This window comes from Megalops cyprinoides, chromosome 21 (assembly GCF_013368585.1).
Source record: "Megalops cyprinoides isolate fMegCyp1 chromosome 21, fMegCyp1.pri, whole genome shotgun sequence".
Taxonomy (NCBI): Eukaryota; Metazoa; Chordata; class Actinopteri; order Elopiformes; family Megalopidae; genus Megalops; species Megalops cyprinoides.
Genome location: NC_050603.1, coordinates 5137501 through 5159658, shown reverse-complemented (window position 1 = coordinate 5159658; position 22158 = coordinate 5137501). Strand labels below are relative to the sequence as shown.

Genomic DNA, 22158 nt, shown 5'->3' with positions numbered 1-22158 from the left:
GGTCGTGTCTGCCTCTTTCTGTTTGTCTGTCTGCCCGCCTGTCCGTTTGTCTGTCCAGCCTTCTGTGGAAAGACTGAGTTTGGAAGGAGATGTGCTGATGCATGTTTGGTGAATTTAGCCACTTTAGAAGAGTCTCACATCTCCCTCATTCTATCCCTCTCTCTTTCACTCTCTACATCCCTCTCTCTGTATCTCTCTCCTTCCCTCTCTCTCTGTCTCTCTCCCTCTCTCTCTCTGTCTCTCTCCCTCTCTCTGTATCTCTCTCCTTCGTTCTCTCTCTGTCTCTCTCCCTCTCTCTGTCTCTCTCCCTCTCTCTATGCAGGGGGAGAAGGGTCAGAAGGGTGAAGTTGGTCTGCAAGGCCTGGCTGGGATCCCAGGAAAAGATGTGAGTGAGAGAAATAGCATGTGTCACCCCCTCACCCACCCCCCGGCCACACACACACACACACACACACGCACACACACACACCTACAACATGCAAAATGCCACGGACACCACTCTGCACTGAAGGCAGAGGAATTTTAAATGAATTATAATTAGTCTCTAGCCCAGATAGTCATTGATGCCTATTCTTCCCCCAGTTATCTCTCATGATGTTAAGTCTTCTTAATACCCTATAGATTACGGTAGACTAACAAAGCAGAGAGAATCAATACGGCCACATTGATTGCTTTAAATGGAAAGAAGAGAGCTTATTAAAGCACAAAATTTAGCCCTTTAATCTTTCCCTCACAGTGAGAAATGATAACAGGGATAACTGGGACTTGGGGGCATTGTAGAAGCACATCCGCACTGTATGTGGGGGTTTTATACATTCTTGAGTGGTACTGAGAAGTTGTGTGCCCTCCTGTCTTTCAATCTTCCATTCCATTGCCATAGACCAGTTTTCTGTTGCCGGCATAACCTAGCATAACCTACCAGGATGCGAAATCTTCAAATAAACCTGTTAAAAACATTGATTTTTTTTTTCTCCGGGAATGGCTCTGTGGTAATTAAAGTTTAGCTGTTGAGTGGGTGATGCACCTGAATCTGCGATGGAAATTCAGCGTGCGTCTGGGTGCGGGTGGATGATGAAACGGCTCCCCCTCTGTTGCGTGGGCACACGGTGATGATGTCACCGCTCCCTGTCTCTCTTTGCTGCAGGGGCGGGCTGGGTCAATATGCGTGGTGGGCCCCAAAGGACAGAAGGTGAGAGTCCGCGTAAAGATGGAAGATTAAAAATGGATTTGAAAATGCCTGCCCGTCAGTGAGACGGCTGTAGTGAGATACCTGCATACCGCCTGCATACCGCCTGACAAGCTTACTGCGGTACCAAGCCTCTATCCTACGTTACTGCAGCCAAAAGCCTTTATCTCCCTGACTGTATTGATGCCTGTGTCCAGGAGTTTTTATGCATAAGCATGCAGTGATTTGCTTATGACTTATTCTTCTCTCTGCAGGGAACTCCTGGAGTTGTTGGACCTGAGGGTCTAGCAGGAGAACCAGGTTCCCCCGGACCCCCTGGGCCCCCGGGGATCGGGAAACCCGGCCCACCGGTAAGCGCAGAGCACTGTGGGACCCCATGTTTAACACTCAACAGCAAAGGCAGAGTTTTAACTTACATTTCCTTATTGAAATTTTAGCAGATGCTCTTATCCGGAGCGACTTACATAGATTACAGTTTTATCCATTTAAACATTTGGATATTTACTGAGGCAATTGTGGGTTAAATACCTTGCCCCAAGGGTACAGCAGCAGTGCCGCAGCAGGGAATTGAACCAGCAACCTTTCGGTTACACTATCACAACCTTTCGGGTTACCACTATGGTACGCTGCCGCCCGCTATGGTACGCTGCCGGCTTTGAGCTGTAGCTGCAGTCTGTTTGGGAGGCTTGCCATCGAACTCTGGCTGAAGTTCCAGTAATGCAGCCAGCACCTTTGGTCCTGAAACATGAGTGATCCACATTCAGCACCTTGAGTTGGCCCGAGGCCATTGGTGCAGTGTTTCTTCTGTCTTCTGGTGCAGCCCGTGGGAACTCGAACGCTTCTAGGCTTGCGGAACACAGTAACATAGCTCAGAATGCTCAGCGGCGCTAGTGAGTATTACATCATAAAACATGAGAACTGTGCTTTTTTCTGAGGGGAGCCATCCTTCGCACAGCGAAAGGGAAACTCGTTTGTCTCTACATTCTCACAACCTGGAAACGCTTTTGTGTTTTTGCTGCGCACGTGTTGTGCGATTGTACATCTGCACCAGCGCCCACTAGCTGACTAAACGCCTGGTGCACCTAACATGTCTGCACTCTGCACTAACAGGCAGTTACATCAGACTTTCCCGTATCTCACAGAAAAGATTGTGCATGTTCTCTTTCAAACGTCTGAAGGAGTTAACAGTATCCTTTACAGAAGTATTCTTAAGAATTTTTTACTTTGCTCAGACCGAAGTAAAGGTCATTTTAATCGTTTTCTGTCTGAAAATCTGTGCTCATAATATATGCGCGGCTAAAGTTAGGCGGCTTAACAAGTGGTAACAATCCTGTTGTGGTTGCCGTAGAGACAAAGGAATCCTTCATGTTGCGGAATGCGTCTGCAGACCGATGGCTTTCCTGAGGGTGGAGTTTGGCAAATACTGAGAGATTTAATGGGCTTATGAGGGTTTTTTGTCTTTCTCTGGAGCCAAGAAGCATCTAACAGGAGTTAGTATATTGTGTGTGTGTGTGTGTGTGTCTGTGTCAGCAAGAGAGGGAGAGAGAGAGACAGAGAGAGAGATGGGGATGTGGAACAACTGCACAACCCCCCACCCCTCCACCCCTTTCTTGGTGTGTAATGAGATATCTTATTAACCGTGGCGTGTTCTCCTCCCAGGGGAGTCCAGGAGGACCTCCGGGATCGAAGGGAGACAAGGTGAGGAGGGGGGGCCGCTTTAACTGTGGCGGTGACAGGGCAGACTAATGACCACTCTCTGCTCTGTGTGGACATTGCTGAAAAAATGCTCCGCTATCTGGGTTAATGGACAAAGTTGGCTCTTTAAGTAAAGAGAACTCTCTGGATGAAGAAAAAAAAAGAACAAAAAAACTTTGGGTCTGTGTTTGTTGTTTGTGGACAAAGTTTGCAGAGCACTCTGTTTAAGTACCTCTCGGATAATCCTGTGTGCTACTGTGTAATGTTTAAATCCTCAATCATCCTTTTGATTGTGTCAGCAAAACAAATGCGTAATTACTCCGCCTGCATTCACAGTGCCTCACTGTGAACATGATTACCAGCTGTAATTTTACACTTAACTGTCACTTAGCTGTGTATGAAATGTTAGTTTCATGGAGATTACTTGCAGAAAAAAATTGAACTACTGTCATATTTAAAAAATAATTGCTGTAAAATGACAGGATTATTACGTTATAAACACTCTGAAATTAAGTACTCCTGAAGTTGTTCTGTTCTGTTCTGTGTGCACCAACTTCGTGGTGTCTTTCTAACAAGTTTTTTTCTTTCCAGGGGGATTCTGGGATACCTGGCAAGGACGGCGAGCCTGGAGACCCTGTGAGCATTACATTACATTACATTACTGTCATTCACCATACACTCTTATCCACAGCAACTTATATAGGTTACAGTTTTCACATGTTATCCATTTATACAGCTGGATATTTACTGAGGCAATTGTGGGTTAAGTACCTTGCCCAAGGGTACAGCAGCAGAGCCTCAATGGGGAATTGAACCAGCAACCTTTCGGTTACAAGCCCTGCTCGTTACCGCTACACTACACTGCCACCCTCAGTGAGAACACAGGCGTGGGGCTTCAATGCAGGGCGTGGTTGAAAGGCGAGCATTGTTATGACATCACTGGTCACCTGACCCACTTTCAGTGACCTCATCCTGTTTGCTTACCCTGTGAGATATCTGTATAGCTCTTGGTTTATATCAGCTGCTGTCTTAATACCGAGACATTTATTGAGTCACCTTAGACCTTGAAATACATCACTATCTTCTGTAAGAAGTGAAGCTAATTAAATGGCTGCCTGCATGAATGCCTCATTGCCTTTTGATTTCTGTTTGCAGGGACCCAGAGGCCCTGGAGGGCCAAAAGGAGAGAAGGTAAGTGTGGCTGGAGCTGTTCTAATCCTGCCAAAATCAGACAGCCCTGACCCGTCCATGTTTAGCCATCCCAGGACGGCTTTGAAGCCAGACCCTCCATCCCCTGGGGAGGGTCCTCAAAAAGGTCCTGCATGTCAGGTGGTCACACCAGTGGCCTGCGTTCATGAACAAATACAGCTCCTTCTGTTACCGGCAGCAACCGACTTGCCTGTGGGGTGCTGAGAAGCCCTCAGTCCACCGCAGTTCCTCTCTTCCTCGAATGTTTCCAGAGTGCAGAACGGCGCTGAGAGGGGGAGTGCGGTTTTCCATCGCTGATCTCACCAGCGTTATGTAATGGTTTGATGGCAATCGGGAGCCGAGCTCTGGCCCTGTTGGACGTACGGCTGAGTTACTGCAGGAGTTTTATTTTATAGCCCATACACACATGCCCCCGCCCCTTTCATGGAAGTATGAGCAGTAAGTGAGTTAAGCCTTCAAATTGCAATGTAAGGGATATCTGAGCAGCTACAGCACAGCTACAATAAGCTGACCCCTCGTCTTGGCTCTGAGAGGCCTGAGAGTTGAGGGCAGCAGATATACAGGCCCATGTCTAATGACTCTGTCTGAGAGAGATCTCTTGTATTACAGCTAGGTTTACAGCTGTATTATGCCTAGGACTGTGCTCGGAGCTGGTCTGGGTGCAGCCCATCTTGTCCGTGTGTCTGGTCTGTGAGACTGTCTGTCTGTCTGTCTGTCCCAGGGAGATCCATGTGAGGTCTGCCCAGTGCTGCCCACAGACGGGGGGAACACCATGGTCCTCCAGGGAAAGCCGGGGCCCAAAGGAGAGCCAGGGGTCCCTGGGAAAGGGGAGCCAGGTCTGCCGGTGAGCGCCCCAGAAACAAGGATCCTGTGATTAACACGTCTGTGTGACTGTCCCATTACCAGCAACTGCAGACGGGAATCAGCTCTTGAATGAATACACTTCTGCTCTGTTGTGCTGGAAGCCGCTCTGGATAAGAGCGTCTGCTAAATGCATGTAATGTAAAATAATGTGGTAATGCATGACCATTCCAGCTGCATAGTAATGAAGGTCTCTGTGCAGGTGCAGTGAGGTTCAGTATGGCTGCTGAAAGACAGTCCCCAGCCATGCAAGCAGCACTCTGCCACTACCTTATTGCCACTGTTGAGCTCAGACCGTGTGTTTGGAGTGATGGTCTTCAGATTATGCAGTTTTCTGCACCAGCCAGCTGTGTTTTACCTACATTACTGCAGCGGAACCAGCTCGTCAGCCCTCGCTGGGAAATGAAGCCAACAGAGATTTCTGTATCTGAGCGAACTTCATTTTCCTCCCACTATCAGCAGTTTTTTTTCGTCTTCTTCTTCTTTAAAATGCACAAGCGAAAACTTCACAGCCAAATCCGCGCATTTCAATCCTTGATCATTTTTATCCATTTAGAGGTACATTGTCCCTTTTTCCCCTCTGTCGCAAAAAAAAAGAATAAATTCTGCACAATAAGGCTGTCTGAGGTGCTCCATAAAGCGCCCGTGCGCTATTCTCTCTAACGATTTCCAATAATGTCAGAGTCCATTCGTCATACCTAGTTACGGAGGACCGAGCAGGGGGGTAGAGGATCTGTGAAAAACGAAATATGCCTCGCTGGGTCATAAAACCGTCCCCAATGCGGGAGACTAATGCTGTTCCTCTCCCCCTTCCTTTAGGGCCCGACGGGACTGGGCGGGACACCTGGCGAGAAGGTAGGCGTGACCACGCCCCTTTTCTCGTCTCACTTTGCTTGATCTCATCGGCAAGTCAACACGGTTTAATCAGTCCAGACGCAGATGTGTACAGGCCACACTGTCGGCCAGCGGCTAACGGTTTCTGGAAGCTTCTCCCCCAAGCCAGATCGTGCCAAAACAGCTTTGAAAAATATTTCGCGTTTCCGCCTTTTTTTTTTCTCTTTTGTTTGTTTATTTAGCTCCGTGTTTGAACTGGTTTGCCTGAAAGCCTCAAAGTGAGATTTCCCCCGTTGGACACGTCCCAAGATTACAGCTTTGGCCCGTTCATTCATATCTCTTAATTAACTGAATCTGTGTTGTGCTTTTCAGGGAGAGCCGGGGTCGAGTGGGGCGAAAGGAGAAAAGGTGAGATCGACGAAAGTGAAAAAGGGTCGGGGGGGGGGGGGGGGGGGGGCTGGGGAAGGGGGGGTTCACCAGTCCATTTGGTACATTGGACTCTACATGGATTCTAAAACTGTTGAGATTTGTATCGATTATCTGGGGGCGGGTTGTGGTCCATTCTGTACGCCCCGGTGACTCTTTGTGTGGCGTGTCCCTCAACTGCCCCCTACCTGCAGGGGGAGCCATGTGAGGTGTGCCCCACGCTGGGAGAGATTCCCGCTAACATCAACTCCGTCGCCATGGGAGCCAGTATGAAGGGGGTGAAAGGAGAGAAGGGCGAGGCTGGACTTGGGGAGAAGGGTGACAAGGTAAGTGTCCCTCTGTCTCCTGGGAATTTGGGTCAGGACAGTGGAAGCTTTTTCAGAGGTACTCTGTACTCTGAAATGCTGTGGCTCTGTTGTTGGGATGATGGGATTCATCTTTAATATGCTGTGGTTCTGTTTTTTTTGGGTGATATGACTCATCTTTAAACTGCTGTTTCTCAGGGGGAACCAGGAACCGTTGGACTGCCAGGGGTCAAAGGGGAGAAGGTTAGTTCTGATCAATACACTGGTCACATACCATGTTTCTGAGAGAGAGAGAGAGAGAGAGAGGGGTGCCCAATACTGTATCTGTCAGAGACACGGAATACACTGACTGTAAGAGAGCGTCTAACGGAGAGACACTTAATTTTGTTATTATTATGATTATTCATGTGCTTAGCAGATACCCTTACACAGTATTACATATTCTCAATTTGTACAACAGGATATTTGCTGAAGCAATTCAGGGAAGGCTCAGGAGTAGAACAGCACTGCCCCTACCTGCAAACCCAACCTGCAGCCTTGAGGTTACACACTGCTGCAAATTCAGTTTACATACTTTATGTTATGATACTGATCACACAGTCTGTTTGAGATACTGCAGTAATTTTGATAGAGAGATCTTGATTGTATGCTGGCCGTTGGACAAACTGAACATTCATTGTGTTTAAGGGACAATGAAGTCAATATATGTGTCTGTTAGAAGGGATAATGTCAATGAAAATAAAGACGTGGCCATACCATCATCACAAACACTGAACTCAGTCTTAATTAGTCCTGCTGCGACAAAACTGCTTAACTGCGCTAAACAACTAATTTCCAGTCAAGGTTGGATTGATTATCTGGTCTGAATAAGTGATTCCAGTTAAGGTGGAGTCAATTATCTAGACTGAGTAGTTGATTCCAATTAAGGCGGATTGGTTTATCCGGGCCGAATGGCCAGTTGCAGTTAAGGTGGAATTGATTATCTGGAGCGGGCAGCCGTTTCTTGTTAAGGTGGAATCGATTGGTGACACTGGACAGGCTTATTTCATCCATTACCCGAACCGAATGACCAGATGTAGTGAAGGGAATGGAATGGGGCATTAGGAATTGGAACTGAGGAACGTGGTGTGAATTGAGATTGCGCAGAAGAGGAATGGAGTTATGTCAGGGTGTTACGGAGGGTAATTGAGCTCTCCTGCTCTTGCCGCTAGCCTTTCGGTCTCTCGGGCTTTGAACGCAGAGAGGTCAGTGTGGAGATGGCCGGGTGAAAGAGCTGAGGGTCACCTCATCCATCTTGGCCGAAGTGCGGTGGATGGTAGGGCGTGTGGCCAGGAGACAGCGGCGTCAGTACTCAAAGCCCTGTACACAGAGCCAGCAAGCACTGCGTGGCTAAAGCTGAACCCGGATCAGCTGCAGAGCGTGAGGCCCGGCATATGCACAGGCCTTTCCATATGTGCTGAAGCTGAACCAGGATCAGCTGCAGAGCACGGGGCCCTGTGTATGCGCAGATCTGTCCGCATGCCACATGCTCTGCAGTTCTGCTAGCGCGCTGGGGCTGGGAATCGGCACTCGATTGCTTTTCCTTTACGCACATGAGCAGTGTCTCCATGGATAGGTAGGAGTGTGGCACTCCCTTTGAGCCGGGCTCTGAACTCTGAGGGGCCAGGTTGGGGGGACGGAGGAGGCCTGTCCAGTGCCTCAGTACTGGTTTTTCTCACACCTCTCCCCCTCTTGCTTCCAGGGTGAACGTGGCGGCAAGGGAGCTGACGGGAAAACAGTGAGTTTGTTATTGATTATTATGGTGCAGTACTGATGTTCATGTTGGGTGTAAGAATATTTCAAAGACAGAAGATAGGAACTGTGTTAAGGTTTCATTCGTGGATCTTTTCAGGGCAAGCCCGGCCCAAGAGGGCCACACGGTCGTGATGGGGCCAAAGGAATAATGGTGAGAGAGGGCACTGCGCATGTACCCCCATCCTGTAGTGGGCGCTGTTTTGCTTTGTGTGGACCCAGTGTGTGGGCTTAGCTGATGCTGTCTACCTGACTGTCTCTTCCAGGGGGATGCTGGGACACCTGGCCTGCAGGGTATTCCAGGGTTAAAAGGGGAGAAGGTAAGAACAGATGTGTCCTGTGTGTGTGTGTGTGTGTGTGTGTGTGTGTGTGTGTGTGTGTGTGCATGTGTGTGTGCGTGCGTGTGTGTGTGTGTGCGCGCGTGCGTGTACATGTGTAAGCGTGTGCCTGTGCGTGTGTGTGTACTTTGGAATTTTTGCTTTACTTTTAATTGTGTGCACATGAGTATGTATTTGTGTGAGTTGTTGTCCATGGGTGCAAGTGTTTTTGCACGTACATGTGTTTCTGTATGCCTGTGTATATGTTTGTGCACTTGTACTTATATGTATGTACATGTACATTTTTATGCATGTGTTTCTTTGTGTCCATGTTTTTTTATGTATTCGTGTGTGTGTGTGTGTGTGTGTGTGTGTGTGTGTGTGGGTGTGAGCATGCATGTGACCTCAGTGACCCTCAGTGACCCTGTACCCTCCTGCAGGGTGAGTCATGTACCCTTTGCCAGACACCCCCTGCTGAAGCAGGTGGCGGTCAGACCCTGGTCAAGGTGCCTGGGGAGCCAGGACCTCCGGGGCCCCCAGGTGTGGGCGTGGAGGGGAAACAGGTGAGGTCATCATTCGGAGAGAAGACTTCATGGTCAGAGTGGTGTTGTCATGGTGATCAGTTACAAAGGGCTAGATGTACAGTATTGTGTGTAGGGTAGATACAGTGTAGAAGGTAGAAGGTTAACTATGGTGCTGTATAAAATGAAGAAAAAAAAAAATCAAGGACTGTAAGTTTATTCCAAAACAGCATGTGCCTACTATTTGAGACCATGCAGAAGTTTTCACTGTTGACTCCCCATCAGATATCCTTTTATCAACACCCTCTTAGCAGGCAGGAGCTGATAGGGGCAGACCTGAAGGTTGATACAGAATTTTTACAGTAAAATATGTCTTGCTTTCTGCATCATTCCTAAATCTAGGAACTTTGAATCAGCTTGTGAACTATAGTACTGTAGTTGGATAACTGGGTGAAAAACTAAACTACATTACTATCGCTAAATGCATTTATCAGATGTTCTTATGCAGAGCAACTTCCAACACAAGAGAAAAGAGACACCTACCAACTTGCGAAGACAAATGACTTCTGAATATAAATGTTCCTTTAACCATTCTAAATTTGAATAACTCTTGATGTGGTGGAAAAGTTGGCAGCACTGTAGGCTATTACAATGGGGTGAGGACTAATTAAAACACAAGTGGAATGTGAGAATTTCCCATCAAACCTGAAAAATACATGTCACCATATTACCTACAGTATGATCTGTCTGTGTTTGACTCAGCTGTCAGTCAGCCTCTGTAAAAGCACTCAGAAGGGGGTTTCTGTGTTGTTATGTGAGTGTTTGTGAATGTTCCTTATTGAGGCACATCCTAGCCCGTAGGCAGGTGTTTACACAGGTGTAAAGGAATGCAGCACGGACATCTGTTGAGGTATTGTTCCACAGCGGAGGTCTGACTGCTGGGGCCTTGCCTGTACCTGCACTGTCTCACTATCTTTGCCTGTCTGTCTGTCTGCCTGCCTGTCTGTCTGTCTGTATGTACAGGGGCAGCCAGGTGTCCCAGGTGTGAAGGGAGACAAGGTGAGTGTTCTGTAGGCTGTCTCTGCCATGAGCACGCTGTTCCAGAGTTGCACTGGAAATACTTACACCCTTTATGCCTGTGTGTGTCTTGCTAATATCCTGAGTTATTATAAATTGTTCAGTCAAAAACAAATCCAATAAACCAAAGGATCACGGGGAATGTGTTTGTGTTTATTTAAAAAAAATGAAATGAACTGATGCACAGTATTGCTCTCTGTTATGGAAAATGTGTGTATATTTATATTGTCTGTTCTAGCAGAGAAACAGATTGTGGTAAAATTGAATTGGAGCTGAGACTTAATTCAAATTTGATTTAAAATGAATTGTATGTAATCACAAAGTGATGTGCAGAGTTGCTGAGCGTCAGTTAAACACAGTCATGAATTGAACATTTTATGTCTCTTAACGTCTTTTACAAACCCAAAAAAACAACAGACTGGTGTCCGGGTGATTTATCTGTGATTTATTTGCTTGAGGGTAAGTTTGTGCCTAAAGAGAAAGAGACGCTGAGCGGGTGAGTGATGGGTGCGTCTCTGCAGGGTGATACGGGCGCACAGGGTGACCCAGGAATTGCGGGGACTCCCGGGACCCCGGGTTTGCCAGGAGAGCCTGGGAGGAATGGCTTACCTGGACTAAAGGGAGAGAAGGTGGGAGACCTACTCCCCTGTCTGTCTGTCTGTCTGTCTGTGTGTCTGAGTCTGATATTCTGTCAGTCATTCAAGCTTTATGTCATATAGCACACTTCTCAAATTCATTTCTGAAAAAGGGCTCTCCATACACAGGATCAGCATATAAATGAAGATGCATAATATACACACTTACAATATTCAAATATGATGGGGCGATAGTGTGGCGTGGTGGTAATGAGTAGGGCTTTGTAACAGAAAGGGCCCATAACCGATAGGTTGCCGGTTTGATTCTCCGCTGGGACACTGCCGCTGTACCCATAGGCAAGGGACTTAACCCAGAATCGCCACAGTAAATATCTAGCTGTATGAATGGATAATATGTGAAACTGTAACCTATGTTAGTCGCCCTGGATGAGAGTGTCTGCTTAATGACACTAATGTAGTGTAGTGTTGTGCAGTGTAATGATGCAAGATACCACACTAGGGCTTTTGCATTTCTGTCTCCCACTCTGTCTTTCTGCCTTTTTTTGTGTTTTCATTCATTTGGCTTCATTCTCTGGCTCTCGGCCGTATTTGTCATTTGCGATTGTAATTCTGTCTGCCTCCATCTCAAGGGAGACGCCTGCGACAGCTGTCCACCTCTGCCCGAGGGGGCAACGGGCGTGGTGGGGTTGCCGGGGACGAAGGGAGAAAGGGGGGACCCCGGACCCCCGGGGATTGGTACCCCAGGAAAACACGTGAGTCTACCCCTGCGTGTCTCCTCCGCTCTTCAGCGCCTCTCTCTGTGCGTAGATGTGTTTCCAGTATGGAAATGATATGCATGTCTGTTATTCGTTGTATCTGTGTCTTGTATAGCTGGTAACAACTGTGTGTTATATGTGCTGTGCTTTTCGGTCTTCTCTCTCTCTTGGAAAGAGATTTCAACCTCAGTGAGTCTTCCTGGTTAAATGGAGGTTACATTTAAACAGCACATTAATAAAAAATTATTAAAAAGGGCACATTGGGTCGTTCCCTGAAGTAGCTTATAATAGCTTGCTTCACAGGTATGAATTTTGAGTGTATTTCTATCTGATTTGTGTTTGAAAAAGCTGCAGCATGCAGATTTCAGTGTTTCAAAATGAATCTGCAGGCAGAGCGTGTAAATGGACACATCAAGCAGACACAAACTCAGTGACCCTTACATTGCTGTTTCATAACGCACGGCTTGTCCAGCCAAACCATCTTCCATGGTTTATGTGCCTCATGGGACCAACCCTGTGGCCTTTTTAACACGTGAAACACAGCCAAGTAATGACCTCGGCAAATGTCACCTGGTGTTACTGTGAAGGGTGCGAAGCTTAGCCCCACTGTCTGGGTGGATGTGATCTCTTTGTCAACTGCTCTTTGTTTGCCCCCCCCCAGGGTAAACCAGGTCTCCCAGGTGCCCAAGGACCTCCCGGGCCTAAAGGTAGTCAGGTAAGGGTGGTGGGGCGGGGAGGAGGGCGAGGGGGAGGGGCCCGTGGATGATATCAGGGGTCACAGGTAATCACAGAGGCATGACTGTATTAAACCCCTCCTGTCCTCACCGAAAGCCTCCTCAGTGCTGCAGCTAAGCACAGGAAATGCATTAAATGCTCGTATCTCTTGAGTTTCCTGTCCCAGCCGAGTGCTCATTTGTTTTGTGCCATCTCAGAAGCTGTCATTTTCCTGAGGGTCTCTTGTTCTGAAGAGGTCTGTAGTGGTTTATGTACCTCAGGCAGTAGCTTAATCTGAAGGGGTGCCCGTGCACCCGTGAGTGTGCTTGTCTCTCCCGTCTCTCTCATCTCGTAGGATTATACAGTGTGGCTACAATATTAACAAGGTCTTCGGGGTATTGCTGTGATGGTACTATGTAGATTTTAATACTCACACAATACTCACACAACCCGATGTTAGCTGTTGCTGATTTTATCTGATTTTAATGTGTTACATTGTTTCCTACAGGGTGAACCAGGAAGTGCTGGTGTGGGGCTCCCAGGACCCCCAGTAAGTCCCTATTGTGACAGTGGCTACGACACAGGAAGTCCTTCGTACATGGATAGATAGACATTAGATTGAACCACACACTGAATGTCTTTGCCACTTCTCATTTTGTTTTGTATAAAAAGAGTTTCTGCCCATAGCTCAGGATTATGTGCATTCCTAGAGTAGCTGTATGGAGCCTCTAGCCTCTCAGAACCAGTGTTCTCTGTTACTGTTCTCCATACCTGGAGTTCTTTTCCTTAGTGTTGAGACCTCCGTGTACATTCATGTGTGTGTGTGTTTCAGTGAATGACCCTCTCTCTCTCTCTCTCTCTCTCTCTCTTTCGCTCTCTGTCTATCCATCAGGGAATTGAAGGACCCAGAGGCCTACCTGGGATTGCTGTAAGACCTCCTCCTTCTTTCTCTGCATTAGTGCATGAATTAGAACTGGGATTAACTGGGTTTGGATGCGGAGGCTCAGATGATTGCTTTGTATTTGCCATTTTCCCAGTGACTCTAATCAGAGAATAAAACAAAGGTGCTCAAGATATGATTAGATATGTAAATTTTCTTCAGGGTCCACCTGGGAAAGATGGCGTTCCTGGAGTTACGGGACTCAAAGGGGAGAAGGTAAGTTAGATTTGCACTCTTGTGTTAGTTTGAAAGGAGCTCCACTGAGGTTTGCCAATAGAATTGATATCAATGTGATGCTGGGTTGCTCGACAGAGTAGCAGAAACATTTGGTAGCTCTCATGAGGCAGAGTGCCATTTTTATGTGCTTGAGGTAATGCAGGCAAATCTTTTACTTGTAAGTTGCCGTCATATCAATATCACTACTTTAAGCCTGTTTTTGCAAATGTGTGTGTTTGCTGACTCACGAAGAATATATGGTTTGTACCTAATCAGTACCTTGGGGTGTTTGACCGCTGAAAGGGTTTTTGTTAGAGCTACAGATCTCTATCGGTGACACTTTGTATTATAATGTTGGAAAAGAAAAGGATGCAATTTCTGAAAGAGATTGGATTTCATTGGCCAGTTTCAACAAGTACAGTTCATGTCTGCATTTTATAGAAAGTCAAAGATCCCCATGAGCAAAGAAGCAAAGTATCATGACAAATAGATATTTCATTATACAGAATCAAAGGTCCTATGCATTTTAAAGCATGGTAATTACTGATAAGGATGAGAAAGAGGACAGATACAGGCAATGAGGGAGAATTAGCATGTATTGACGGACAAGCACTTTCAGATGTCAAAATGAAGCAATTGCTATATGTCAAGTGCTGCGCCCTTATAATAGGACAGTACAGGAAACGACAGGATGTTATTTCACAATATATTAACAAGATAGCATTGTCAAGGCTTGATAGATGATAGAATTATGCAACTGTCATATATACTGCGCTTTAAGCGGGAGGCGATCACAACTTTTGATCATTTTCTACTCTATAGCTGGGAAAGGGTATTAAGTAGTTATCTTGGAAAGGTCACAAGCAGGTCACCATATACCTTTCACAGTGGCAGAGTCGTTTAAATTTCAGAAGTTAATGCAACCTTTTCAGGTCTAGTGCAAATAAAGTTCATCATTGCTATCAGAGGGCCAAAATGATGAGCCAGCATTCACCGAAAGGTCTATATCTGCAGCTTAAATGTTCCTCTTATACGCTTGTCTTTTGTTCTTCTCACCGGTGTGTCCTCTGTTTCTCCTCAGGGCTCAGAGGGAGAGAGGGGGCCGCCAGGGCCTCAGGGGCCCGTGGGCATTGGAGTACAGGGGCCCCCAGTAAGTTCAGAGCACCATGTGTTTAAACTAGTGTAATGAGCTTGTATGTACATGTGCTTACATTCTAGTGTTTACGGCTTTGCGTAGCCATGTAGAGTCTGTGGTAATGAGGAGTATGCCTATGTTGAGTATACAATGACTTTGGAAAGTATTCCAATCCGGGTGCGCAAAGCTTGTAGAGACTTACCCAAGAAGGCTCAAAGCTGTGATTGCTGCCAAAGGTGCTTCTAAAAAGTACTGAATAAAGGGTCTGAATACTTACATAAATGAAATATTTCAGTTATTGATTTTGAATATATTTGCAAAAATTTCAAAAAAAATGTTTTTGCTTTTTCTTTATGGGTTATTGTGTGTATATTGATGGCCAAAAGAATACATTTAATCCATTTTATATTAAGTCTGTAACACAACAAAGTGTGCAAAAAGTGAGGGGGTTTCTGAAGCCACTGTATTATACAAACTCTGCATATATATATATATATATATATATATATATATATATATATATATATATATATATATATATATATATATATATATATATATATATATAGTACTTGCACTCAGTATATTTTATATACTCTTTATATTTATATTCTCTGCATATGTTTATCAAATGAGAATTGTAAATACAGGTGCCTGGCATTTGAATAGAGGTGTTTGTGGGTGTGGCTAAGCCTCGCTGTGTGTGTGCCCCGGTGTTTTAGGGAAAGGACGGGCTCCCTGGACAGTATGGCATCCCAGGCGAGGATGGGCATCCTGTGAGTGAGACCGTTTTTGCACCCTCTCCTTCCGCCTCCTCCTTAGCAATAGCGCTCACCACGGAGACTGGTGAAAAGCCAGTGAAAAGTTCATCTCGAGCGCTTTACGCAAAGTGACCTCTTCCATCGACTGACCGCTAATGAAATTAGCGGATCTATACTGAGACAGAGCTACAGATCAACAAAGCCTTGATTAACGGTTTAAGCATAGGCCTGCATGCGCTGTTCTAACGACATCGTCAGGTGATTCATGAGCCCTGGAGGTTAACAACCATCTTGAGCTCATTCTGTAGAGAGCCTACCTTCATCGATGCACCATTAATGAAATCTGCCATTAAATCTGTCTCCCCTGATACCAAGGGCTAAAGATCAGCAAAGCTTGATTATTGTTTAGAGGTGATATTTGAAGAGGACTTGTTCAACCTGCTGAAAGCACGCCACTCATTTGACCTTCAGCTAATGAAACAGGAAGTTTTCATTTTCTTGCTTGTTAGATCCTCCTAACGCTGACTTCGGCTCCTCCCACCTGTTAACACCAGTTGGTGTGTAACATTCTGGTAACGTAAAAATAATGTGATGTCCTTTTTGAGGATGGTAGAGAAACATGAGGATGTTACGTATCAGCTGAGACTGCATCCAGCAGGTTCCACTAACGGGAACCATACACCGGGACAAGTGTCAGTAGGAGGACCTAGGTTCACTGGAATGAGATCCACTCCACTGAAGTCTGTGTCATTACACTGCCTTACATCATTGACTCAATACATTACAATGCATTACATTACATTATTATCATTTAGTACAGGGGTGGCCAAACCTCTCCTGGAGAGGCACTTGTCCTGCATGTTTTAGATCTCTCCCTGCTCCAACACAACTGATTCAAATGATCAGTTTGTTATTCAGCAGCTTCAGGAGTTCATAACGAGTTGATCATTTGAATCAGCTGTGTTGGAGCAGGGAGAGATCTAAAACATGCAGGACAAGTGGCTCTCCAGGAGAGGTTTGGCCACCCCTGATTTAGTAGATACTCTTATTCAGAGCAACTTACATAGGTTACAATTTTTACATGTTATCCATTTATCCAGCTGGATATTTGCTAAGGTTAAGGTACTGGGTTAAGTACGTAGGCCAAGGGTACAGCAGCAGTGCCCCTGCGGGGAATCAAACTAACAACCTTTTGGTTATGAGCCCTATTCCTTACCACTGTGCTACACTGCCGCCTATGCTGTCTCCATCCTTAATGGGGCCAGGCTTTCTGCTCTGATCTGGCCCACGCTGCTAGCTCACCAGCCTGCATGACACGTCCAACAGCGATGCCAGATCCAGCTTACAGAGTATGTCTTCTGCCTTACAGGGAGCGAACGGAGCCAAGGGGGAGAAGGTAAGCCCTCTGTCTAAAGGGATGAGAGGCAAAGGGGGGAGTTTAAAAGAGAGGAGAGACAGATAGCGGAGAAGGCTAAGAGCCGTGGTTATAACTTCCTTAAGAGGGAAAGGCTGAGATATAAACTGCTCTGTGTATATCAGCCTGTCGGCTTTAGGCTTTTCTCTGAGAGGGTTTCGAGGCGCTCGAGTGGTGCGTATCTGAGTCGTTCTCTCTCCTCGCCTAATTTACCCAAACGCCGAGTGGAAGTCAGGGATAAACACAGCGTAATAGCTGGTGGTGTAAGTGCTCGTTATGTGTGATGGAGAGCTCGCCGAACGCCACAGACGCCAAGGCACACAGGCTTTCCCAGAGGCTCTCTGCTGCTCTCTCACAGGACAGGAACTTACTTCACCTTAGTCTCTTTCATGTAGCCTCAGACATCGTGCATCTGTAGTTTTTTTAGGGTATAGCGAGCACTGTGTTTTCTCTGGGGTATGAGGGTGCCACAGCTCTGGGGTGACGGAGTGATGTGAGGTTTTGTCCTCTGTGTGACCTTGCAGGGCGAGGCAGGAGAGTGCAACTGTCTGCTCCCGTCGTACTCTGGAGCTGGGGGGCCGGTGAGTGCTGATGCATTTACATTTTGTACATTTACTGAACGGTGTTATCCAGAGCGACTCCCAGTGTGCAAATGCACAGTACATTTAACAGAACAGGTTGACACATTGAACAAAAAACAAGAACATGTACATGATTCAACATGTCAGGTGAAATGCATCTCCCTATTACTATGAGAACGAAAAACTACAAAAAGCACAGAAAACTACACGCAACAAAACTACAGCATGTAAAAATTACATAAAATACATGAGATACACACGTCTGTCACACGCAGAAACAAACACACACACAAACACACACACACACATGCGCAGATAAATATGTGCTAATGAACACGTGCAAGCACACCAACGCGGTCATGCATGCATGCATACACGCAAAAATGTATGACATGGTGATAGTCATCTCACATGTGCAGCTTGGAGAGCAGCCGGCCTCCCAGATGTGCAGGGTGAGGTGTAGAGTGCAAGGAGACAAAGTCAAGTTCGTCTCCCTCTCCTCTGAGATCGGAAGTGTGTCCCCTTACCATGGCTGAGCTAACACGTGGCGTTCTCACAACCTTTCTTCAACATTATCACAATGTTTTAGGCAATATAGTGGGAACCTGATATCCTAGCATGGTGCTCTCCATCCTTGGAGCCCTTGAAAGGGGCTTTCTTTGCAGTGATCTGAGCCTGTCCTGCTGGATTTCCCTTCTGCATGGTTTGGGCTAAACCAGGCATTACAGCAGTCGAGGCTAAGCTCTGAATTTGATTGCTTTCCCCTTGCAGGGCGCTCCTGGCACAGTGGGCGGGGCTATGTGGCAACCTGGTCCTCAGGTCTGAGTTCAGTATATCCCTTGCTATCCCTTTGTAACTCTTCCTTTTTTTCTCTCTTTCTCCTCTTCTCTCCACTCTCCATTTGTCTGTCCTTTGTGTATGCCTCTGTCTGACTTCAGCACATAATCAGTGTGTTAACTGGATGACCTATTTTGGCCATGTTGCAGATGGCAAATTCACAGTTGACCGTCATTAATTATGTACAGGTCATGACTTTACATTTTGTAATGAATACTTTTTTATTTATATATATTTATTTAAATATTTAATACTGTTCATTACAGTTGTAGGCCAATAATTAATCTGTAGAGAAATAGACTGTATCCATTTTAATTGAGTTTCACTATTATTGTGTGCCTGCTATATGTGCTTGTCTCTATCTGTTCTATGTGCCCCAGGTATTGTGGTCTGGCTAACTGTTCCCATCTTCATGTTGTAACAGGTGTCTTTTCAAGAGTCTTGTTTTACCGAAGTCTGTTATAACTGGTCAATAACAGTTTTATGACACTTTGTTCATGACCTCACTTTCCTCTTTCAACAACAGGTATCTATGCATAGGCAGTGAGATAGTGATTAGAGTGTTCTCATCTTTATATTCTGGCCGGTGTCATTATGAGTATGCTGTACGAGAGTATGCTGTATATATATGCTGTCGCCGCCTCTGCTATTGTTGAAGCTAAAAGTGTACTAATTTGCTGGCTTTTTATGGACATTCTTCTAGGAGTGTGGTCTAAATATAAACATGCATAGTCAGCATATGACTGCAAACCAGAACCTCCTGTTATCAGTCAGAATCAGATGTGCATCTGGTCATAATAGAATATCTGTGGTCTTGTTTTTTCAAAAGATTGTCATAACAGAAGGACACCATGTGACCCTTGATCTGTGACATCATATGTCTGCTGATATAGCAGATAGCTGCAGATATTCTGAGTTTTAACTGGATAGTCAGCTCTGTACGCTTCACTTTGGAAGTTATGCCTCTGACATCATTGGCATGATCAGTTTTCTGATTTCCTAGCTTGTGATGTATATTCTTTCAGAGTCATGATCCTCCTAAAGAACATACATGACATAAACGTAAAACAGACCATCCCTGGCTAGCACAGCAACGCAGACAGCACCAGAACCACCTGTATCCAACCAGAACCTCCTAAACCAGGAAGTACAGAGGATAGAAGAAACACATGAACGGAATTCTCGGTCAATTTTGAATATCTGTGAGGTAGTTATGCTTTGTCACAGAGCAGCAGCTACATACCGATGTGCTCTGACAGCTTCCTCATTTGCATTACAGGGGCCTCCTGGACCCCCAGGCCCCCCCGGACCACCGGGGCCCCAGGGGTCGACAGGAACCCCGGGGCCGCAGGTAAGTGGCCTTCTGGCTGGGCTTGGGGCTTGGGCATATCCTGCACGTCCCTCATTGGACGGGGCCCCCCGGGCGCTTCCCCTCTGTCAATCTCCCATCATCCCCTCCTCCTCTCCCTCCCTCCTTCCTCCCGGCTCTCTCTCCTCCTCCCCCTCCATCCAATGTCCAGCTTTATGTTGTGTCAGCTTGGGCAGCAGGTTTCTCGCTGAAGTCAGACTAAATGAACAGTCAAAATCTTGATAATATGGCATTATTATTTCATATTAATACTTAATATGTAATTATAAATTACATATTATATATAATAAACAGTATATGCAAATATATGTATACAAAAAATAATTACTACAAAAAAGGAAAGTAAAAATGTAACTTGTAAAAAGAATATCTATCAGTATTAAAAAAGAAATGTTTATTGGTGTTATTTGTTTTAAATGTTATCAAAAGTAGCTTGTAATGTAATTCTTAAGGCTTTTTTAACTCTCTGCTGATTTAATCAATTAATGGGGGATCTTTTAAACAATAACGCTGCTTAAAAATGGCACTAACACGTGTGGGGCGCTATTGGGAGGTAGGTTACGGGGGACTCGGTGCTGGGAGGGCAGTAGCACAAGACGAACGCTGCGGTGAACGGTCGTGCCATAGCGAGCTGTGATTGGACAGAATCTTTCCTCGGCTGACTCTGTTGCACGTGATGCTGCTTTTTCATTGGAGGGCTCTCCTTAAGAGAACCTCCCTCGTTCCAGAATTGTCATTCACGTTCTGGAAGTTGAACATCCATTTAATTTGTGCCTTTTGGGAATGGAAATGACTGTGATGCAACGCTTATCAGATACACTGTAGCAGAGTTTTCTCTGTGGATTCCAGGCACCGCAGCAGTTCCCCTGTACTCTGAATCCCTCTCAGCACCATGTTCAATGGCTAAAAAAGGCACAAAAACAAAACCTGAAAATAAAATATTTATAGAACATAGCAAAAAAAAAATTGTGGTTTGAATTTTATCTGAGATGAATTATTGCTGTGATACAAAGAGGAAAAAATATATATATATAAATTTTAAAAAGTTTCTCACAGCTAAAAGCAAGGCATGACATGAAAGCACTCAGTTCAGTTCTTAAAAGCCAGTGTAAAATTTTGCCCCTAGAGAACATATCAGGAGCCTCCATCTTAGAGCGTGAGGCTCTGATATTTCTGTCTTTAAAGGCCAGGCAGAGCTTACTGTGCGAGATGCAGGGCATTATAAAGAGTACCTCCTGCAGTCACTGAGTTTGAAACCTGCATTCTCATTAATATTCAGAGGAGTAGGAACAGCCTTACAACTACACAGGATGTCTTCATCAAGAGCTCGCATATATAGTCCTGACAACTTCAAAAGAAAGCATGAGCTCAGAAATAATGGATTTAAAGGACAGATTTGGGATTTTTTTTTTGCTCTTTTGTGACCTGATTCACAAGGTAAACAGGTCTGAGCTCCCTAGGTTCTGTAACCTTGCTCAGAGAAGCCAGTAATTTGGCTTATAGAGCGTGTGAAGCATTCTGGGTGATGTAGTTTTACACAGGGCTGAAGGAGGGGCCTTACACAGTGGGCACTGTTTGACCTTTAACCTGGTATTGTGTTTATCCTTAAATTGATTTATAAAAAAAAGAAACAATAAAAAAAAAAACTTTAAGACCTTATTGAAACTTTAAGACTAAAAGCCTTTAAAAAAATCCCAAACAAATACCAGGAGAGATAGAGGATATAGCTTTCCCACCACCCCCTAATATCTGCTGGAGAAGGGTGTGCCAAGGCTGTCCAGAACAAACCAATTCAACCTCAGTTCCTTCTTTCAGGGCATCCCTGGCAATGATGGCGTACCAGGGAAACCGGGTCTGCCCGGGAGAGTAGTAAGTAACCAGAGAGAGGGCGGAGCTAGCGGAGCGGTGCAGCTTTGTGATTGGCTGGTGTAGGGAGAGAGGAGGAGTCAGGATAGGGCTCTGTGTTAGGAGTGGAGCACTCTGGGAAATTGGTGGCACAAGGGGTGGTTGAACCACATCAAAGGAAGGACCCGACATAAAGTCTAGATTTGGGAAATGGCGCTGTATTCTTGCCATTTGTTTTCAGTTGTGTAGAGAGAGAGAGAGAGAGAGAGAGAGAGAGACAAACAAGCAAATTTCCAATGAGCATCTTGAGCGCTCAGCACCAACCCGTAATCTCTTAAAAGCTTCCAGTGCTTTTTTTTCCAGAAAGAGCCGTAAGAGCATTTAATGCGTCTTCTGTTTGGGTTTTTTGTAGCTTTTCTGTAACGGCATGTAGAACGAGAGCCATTAGCTCTTCAGTTTTGAAGCAGCACTTTGGCAGCCCGTCTCTGTGGCTTGTCTCTGAGCGCACACACTCTCTCTTTTTTTTTTTTCCACCCCCCCCACCTCTGGCTGGCCGCCCAGCCTGCAGGAACTGAACAGGCACTTTTTCTGTGGTGGAAAATTGGCTCATCCCAACTACAGTACGCGCTACGGTGCTTTCACAGGCCCCAGTGCTCCGCTCCCAACTGCAGCAGACAGAGCCTAGCAGCTCCTCCGCAAACACTAAGAGCCACTGCATCTGTTATATGTCAATGGGTCTGACCTTCAGACAACGAACAAATTAATCACCTTTA

General features: G+C 45.7%; 1 protein-coding gene across 1 annotated transcript in view; it reads left to right on the top strand.

The window, feature by feature from the left end:
- col16a1 (collagen, type XVI, alpha 1) overlaps positions 1-22158 on the top strand; it is a 66846-nt gene that overhangs the window by 26692 nt on the left and 17996 nt on the right. Inside the window, exons 12-40 of the mRNA XM_036516108.1 lie at positions 323-385; positions 1145-1189; positions 1441-1536; positions 2846-2884; positions 3473-3517; positions 4037-4072; positions 4812-4934; positions 5771-5806; positions 6158-6193; positions 6406-6537; positions 6715-6759; positions 8258-8293; positions 8408-8461; positions 8574-8627; positions 9065-9187; positions 10169-10204; positions 10744-10851; positions 11448-11570; positions 12235-12288; positions 12796-12837; positions 13180-13215; positions 13390-13443; positions 14525-14593; positions 15301-15354; positions 16709-16735; positions 17278-17334; positions 18106-18153; positions 19451-19522; positions 21356-21409. Coding sequence (XP_036372001.1) covers positions 323-385; positions 1145-1189; positions 1441-1536; positions 2846-2884; positions 3473-3517; positions 4037-4072; positions 4812-4934; positions 5771-5806; positions 6158-6193; positions 6406-6537; positions 6715-6759; positions 8258-8293; positions 8408-8461; positions 8574-8627; positions 9065-9187; positions 10169-10204; positions 10744-10851; positions 11448-11570; positions 12235-12288; positions 12796-12837; positions 13180-13215; positions 13390-13443; positions 14525-14593; positions 15301-15354; positions 16709-16735; positions 17278-17334; positions 18106-18153; positions 19451-19522; positions 21356-21409 — 1797 coding nt within the window. The remainder of the gene's footprint in view (positions 1-322; positions 386-1144; positions 1190-1440; positions 1537-2845; positions 2885-3472; positions 3518-4036; positions 4073-4811; positions 4935-5770; positions 5807-6157; positions 6194-6405; positions 6538-6714; positions 6760-8257; positions 8294-8407; positions 8462-8573; positions 8628-9064; positions 9188-10168; positions 10205-10743; positions 10852-11447; positions 11571-12234; positions 12289-12795; positions 12838-13179; positions 13216-13389; positions 13444-14524; positions 14594-15300; positions 15355-16708; positions 16736-17277; positions 17335-18105; positions 18154-19450; positions 19523-21355; positions 21410-22158) is intronic.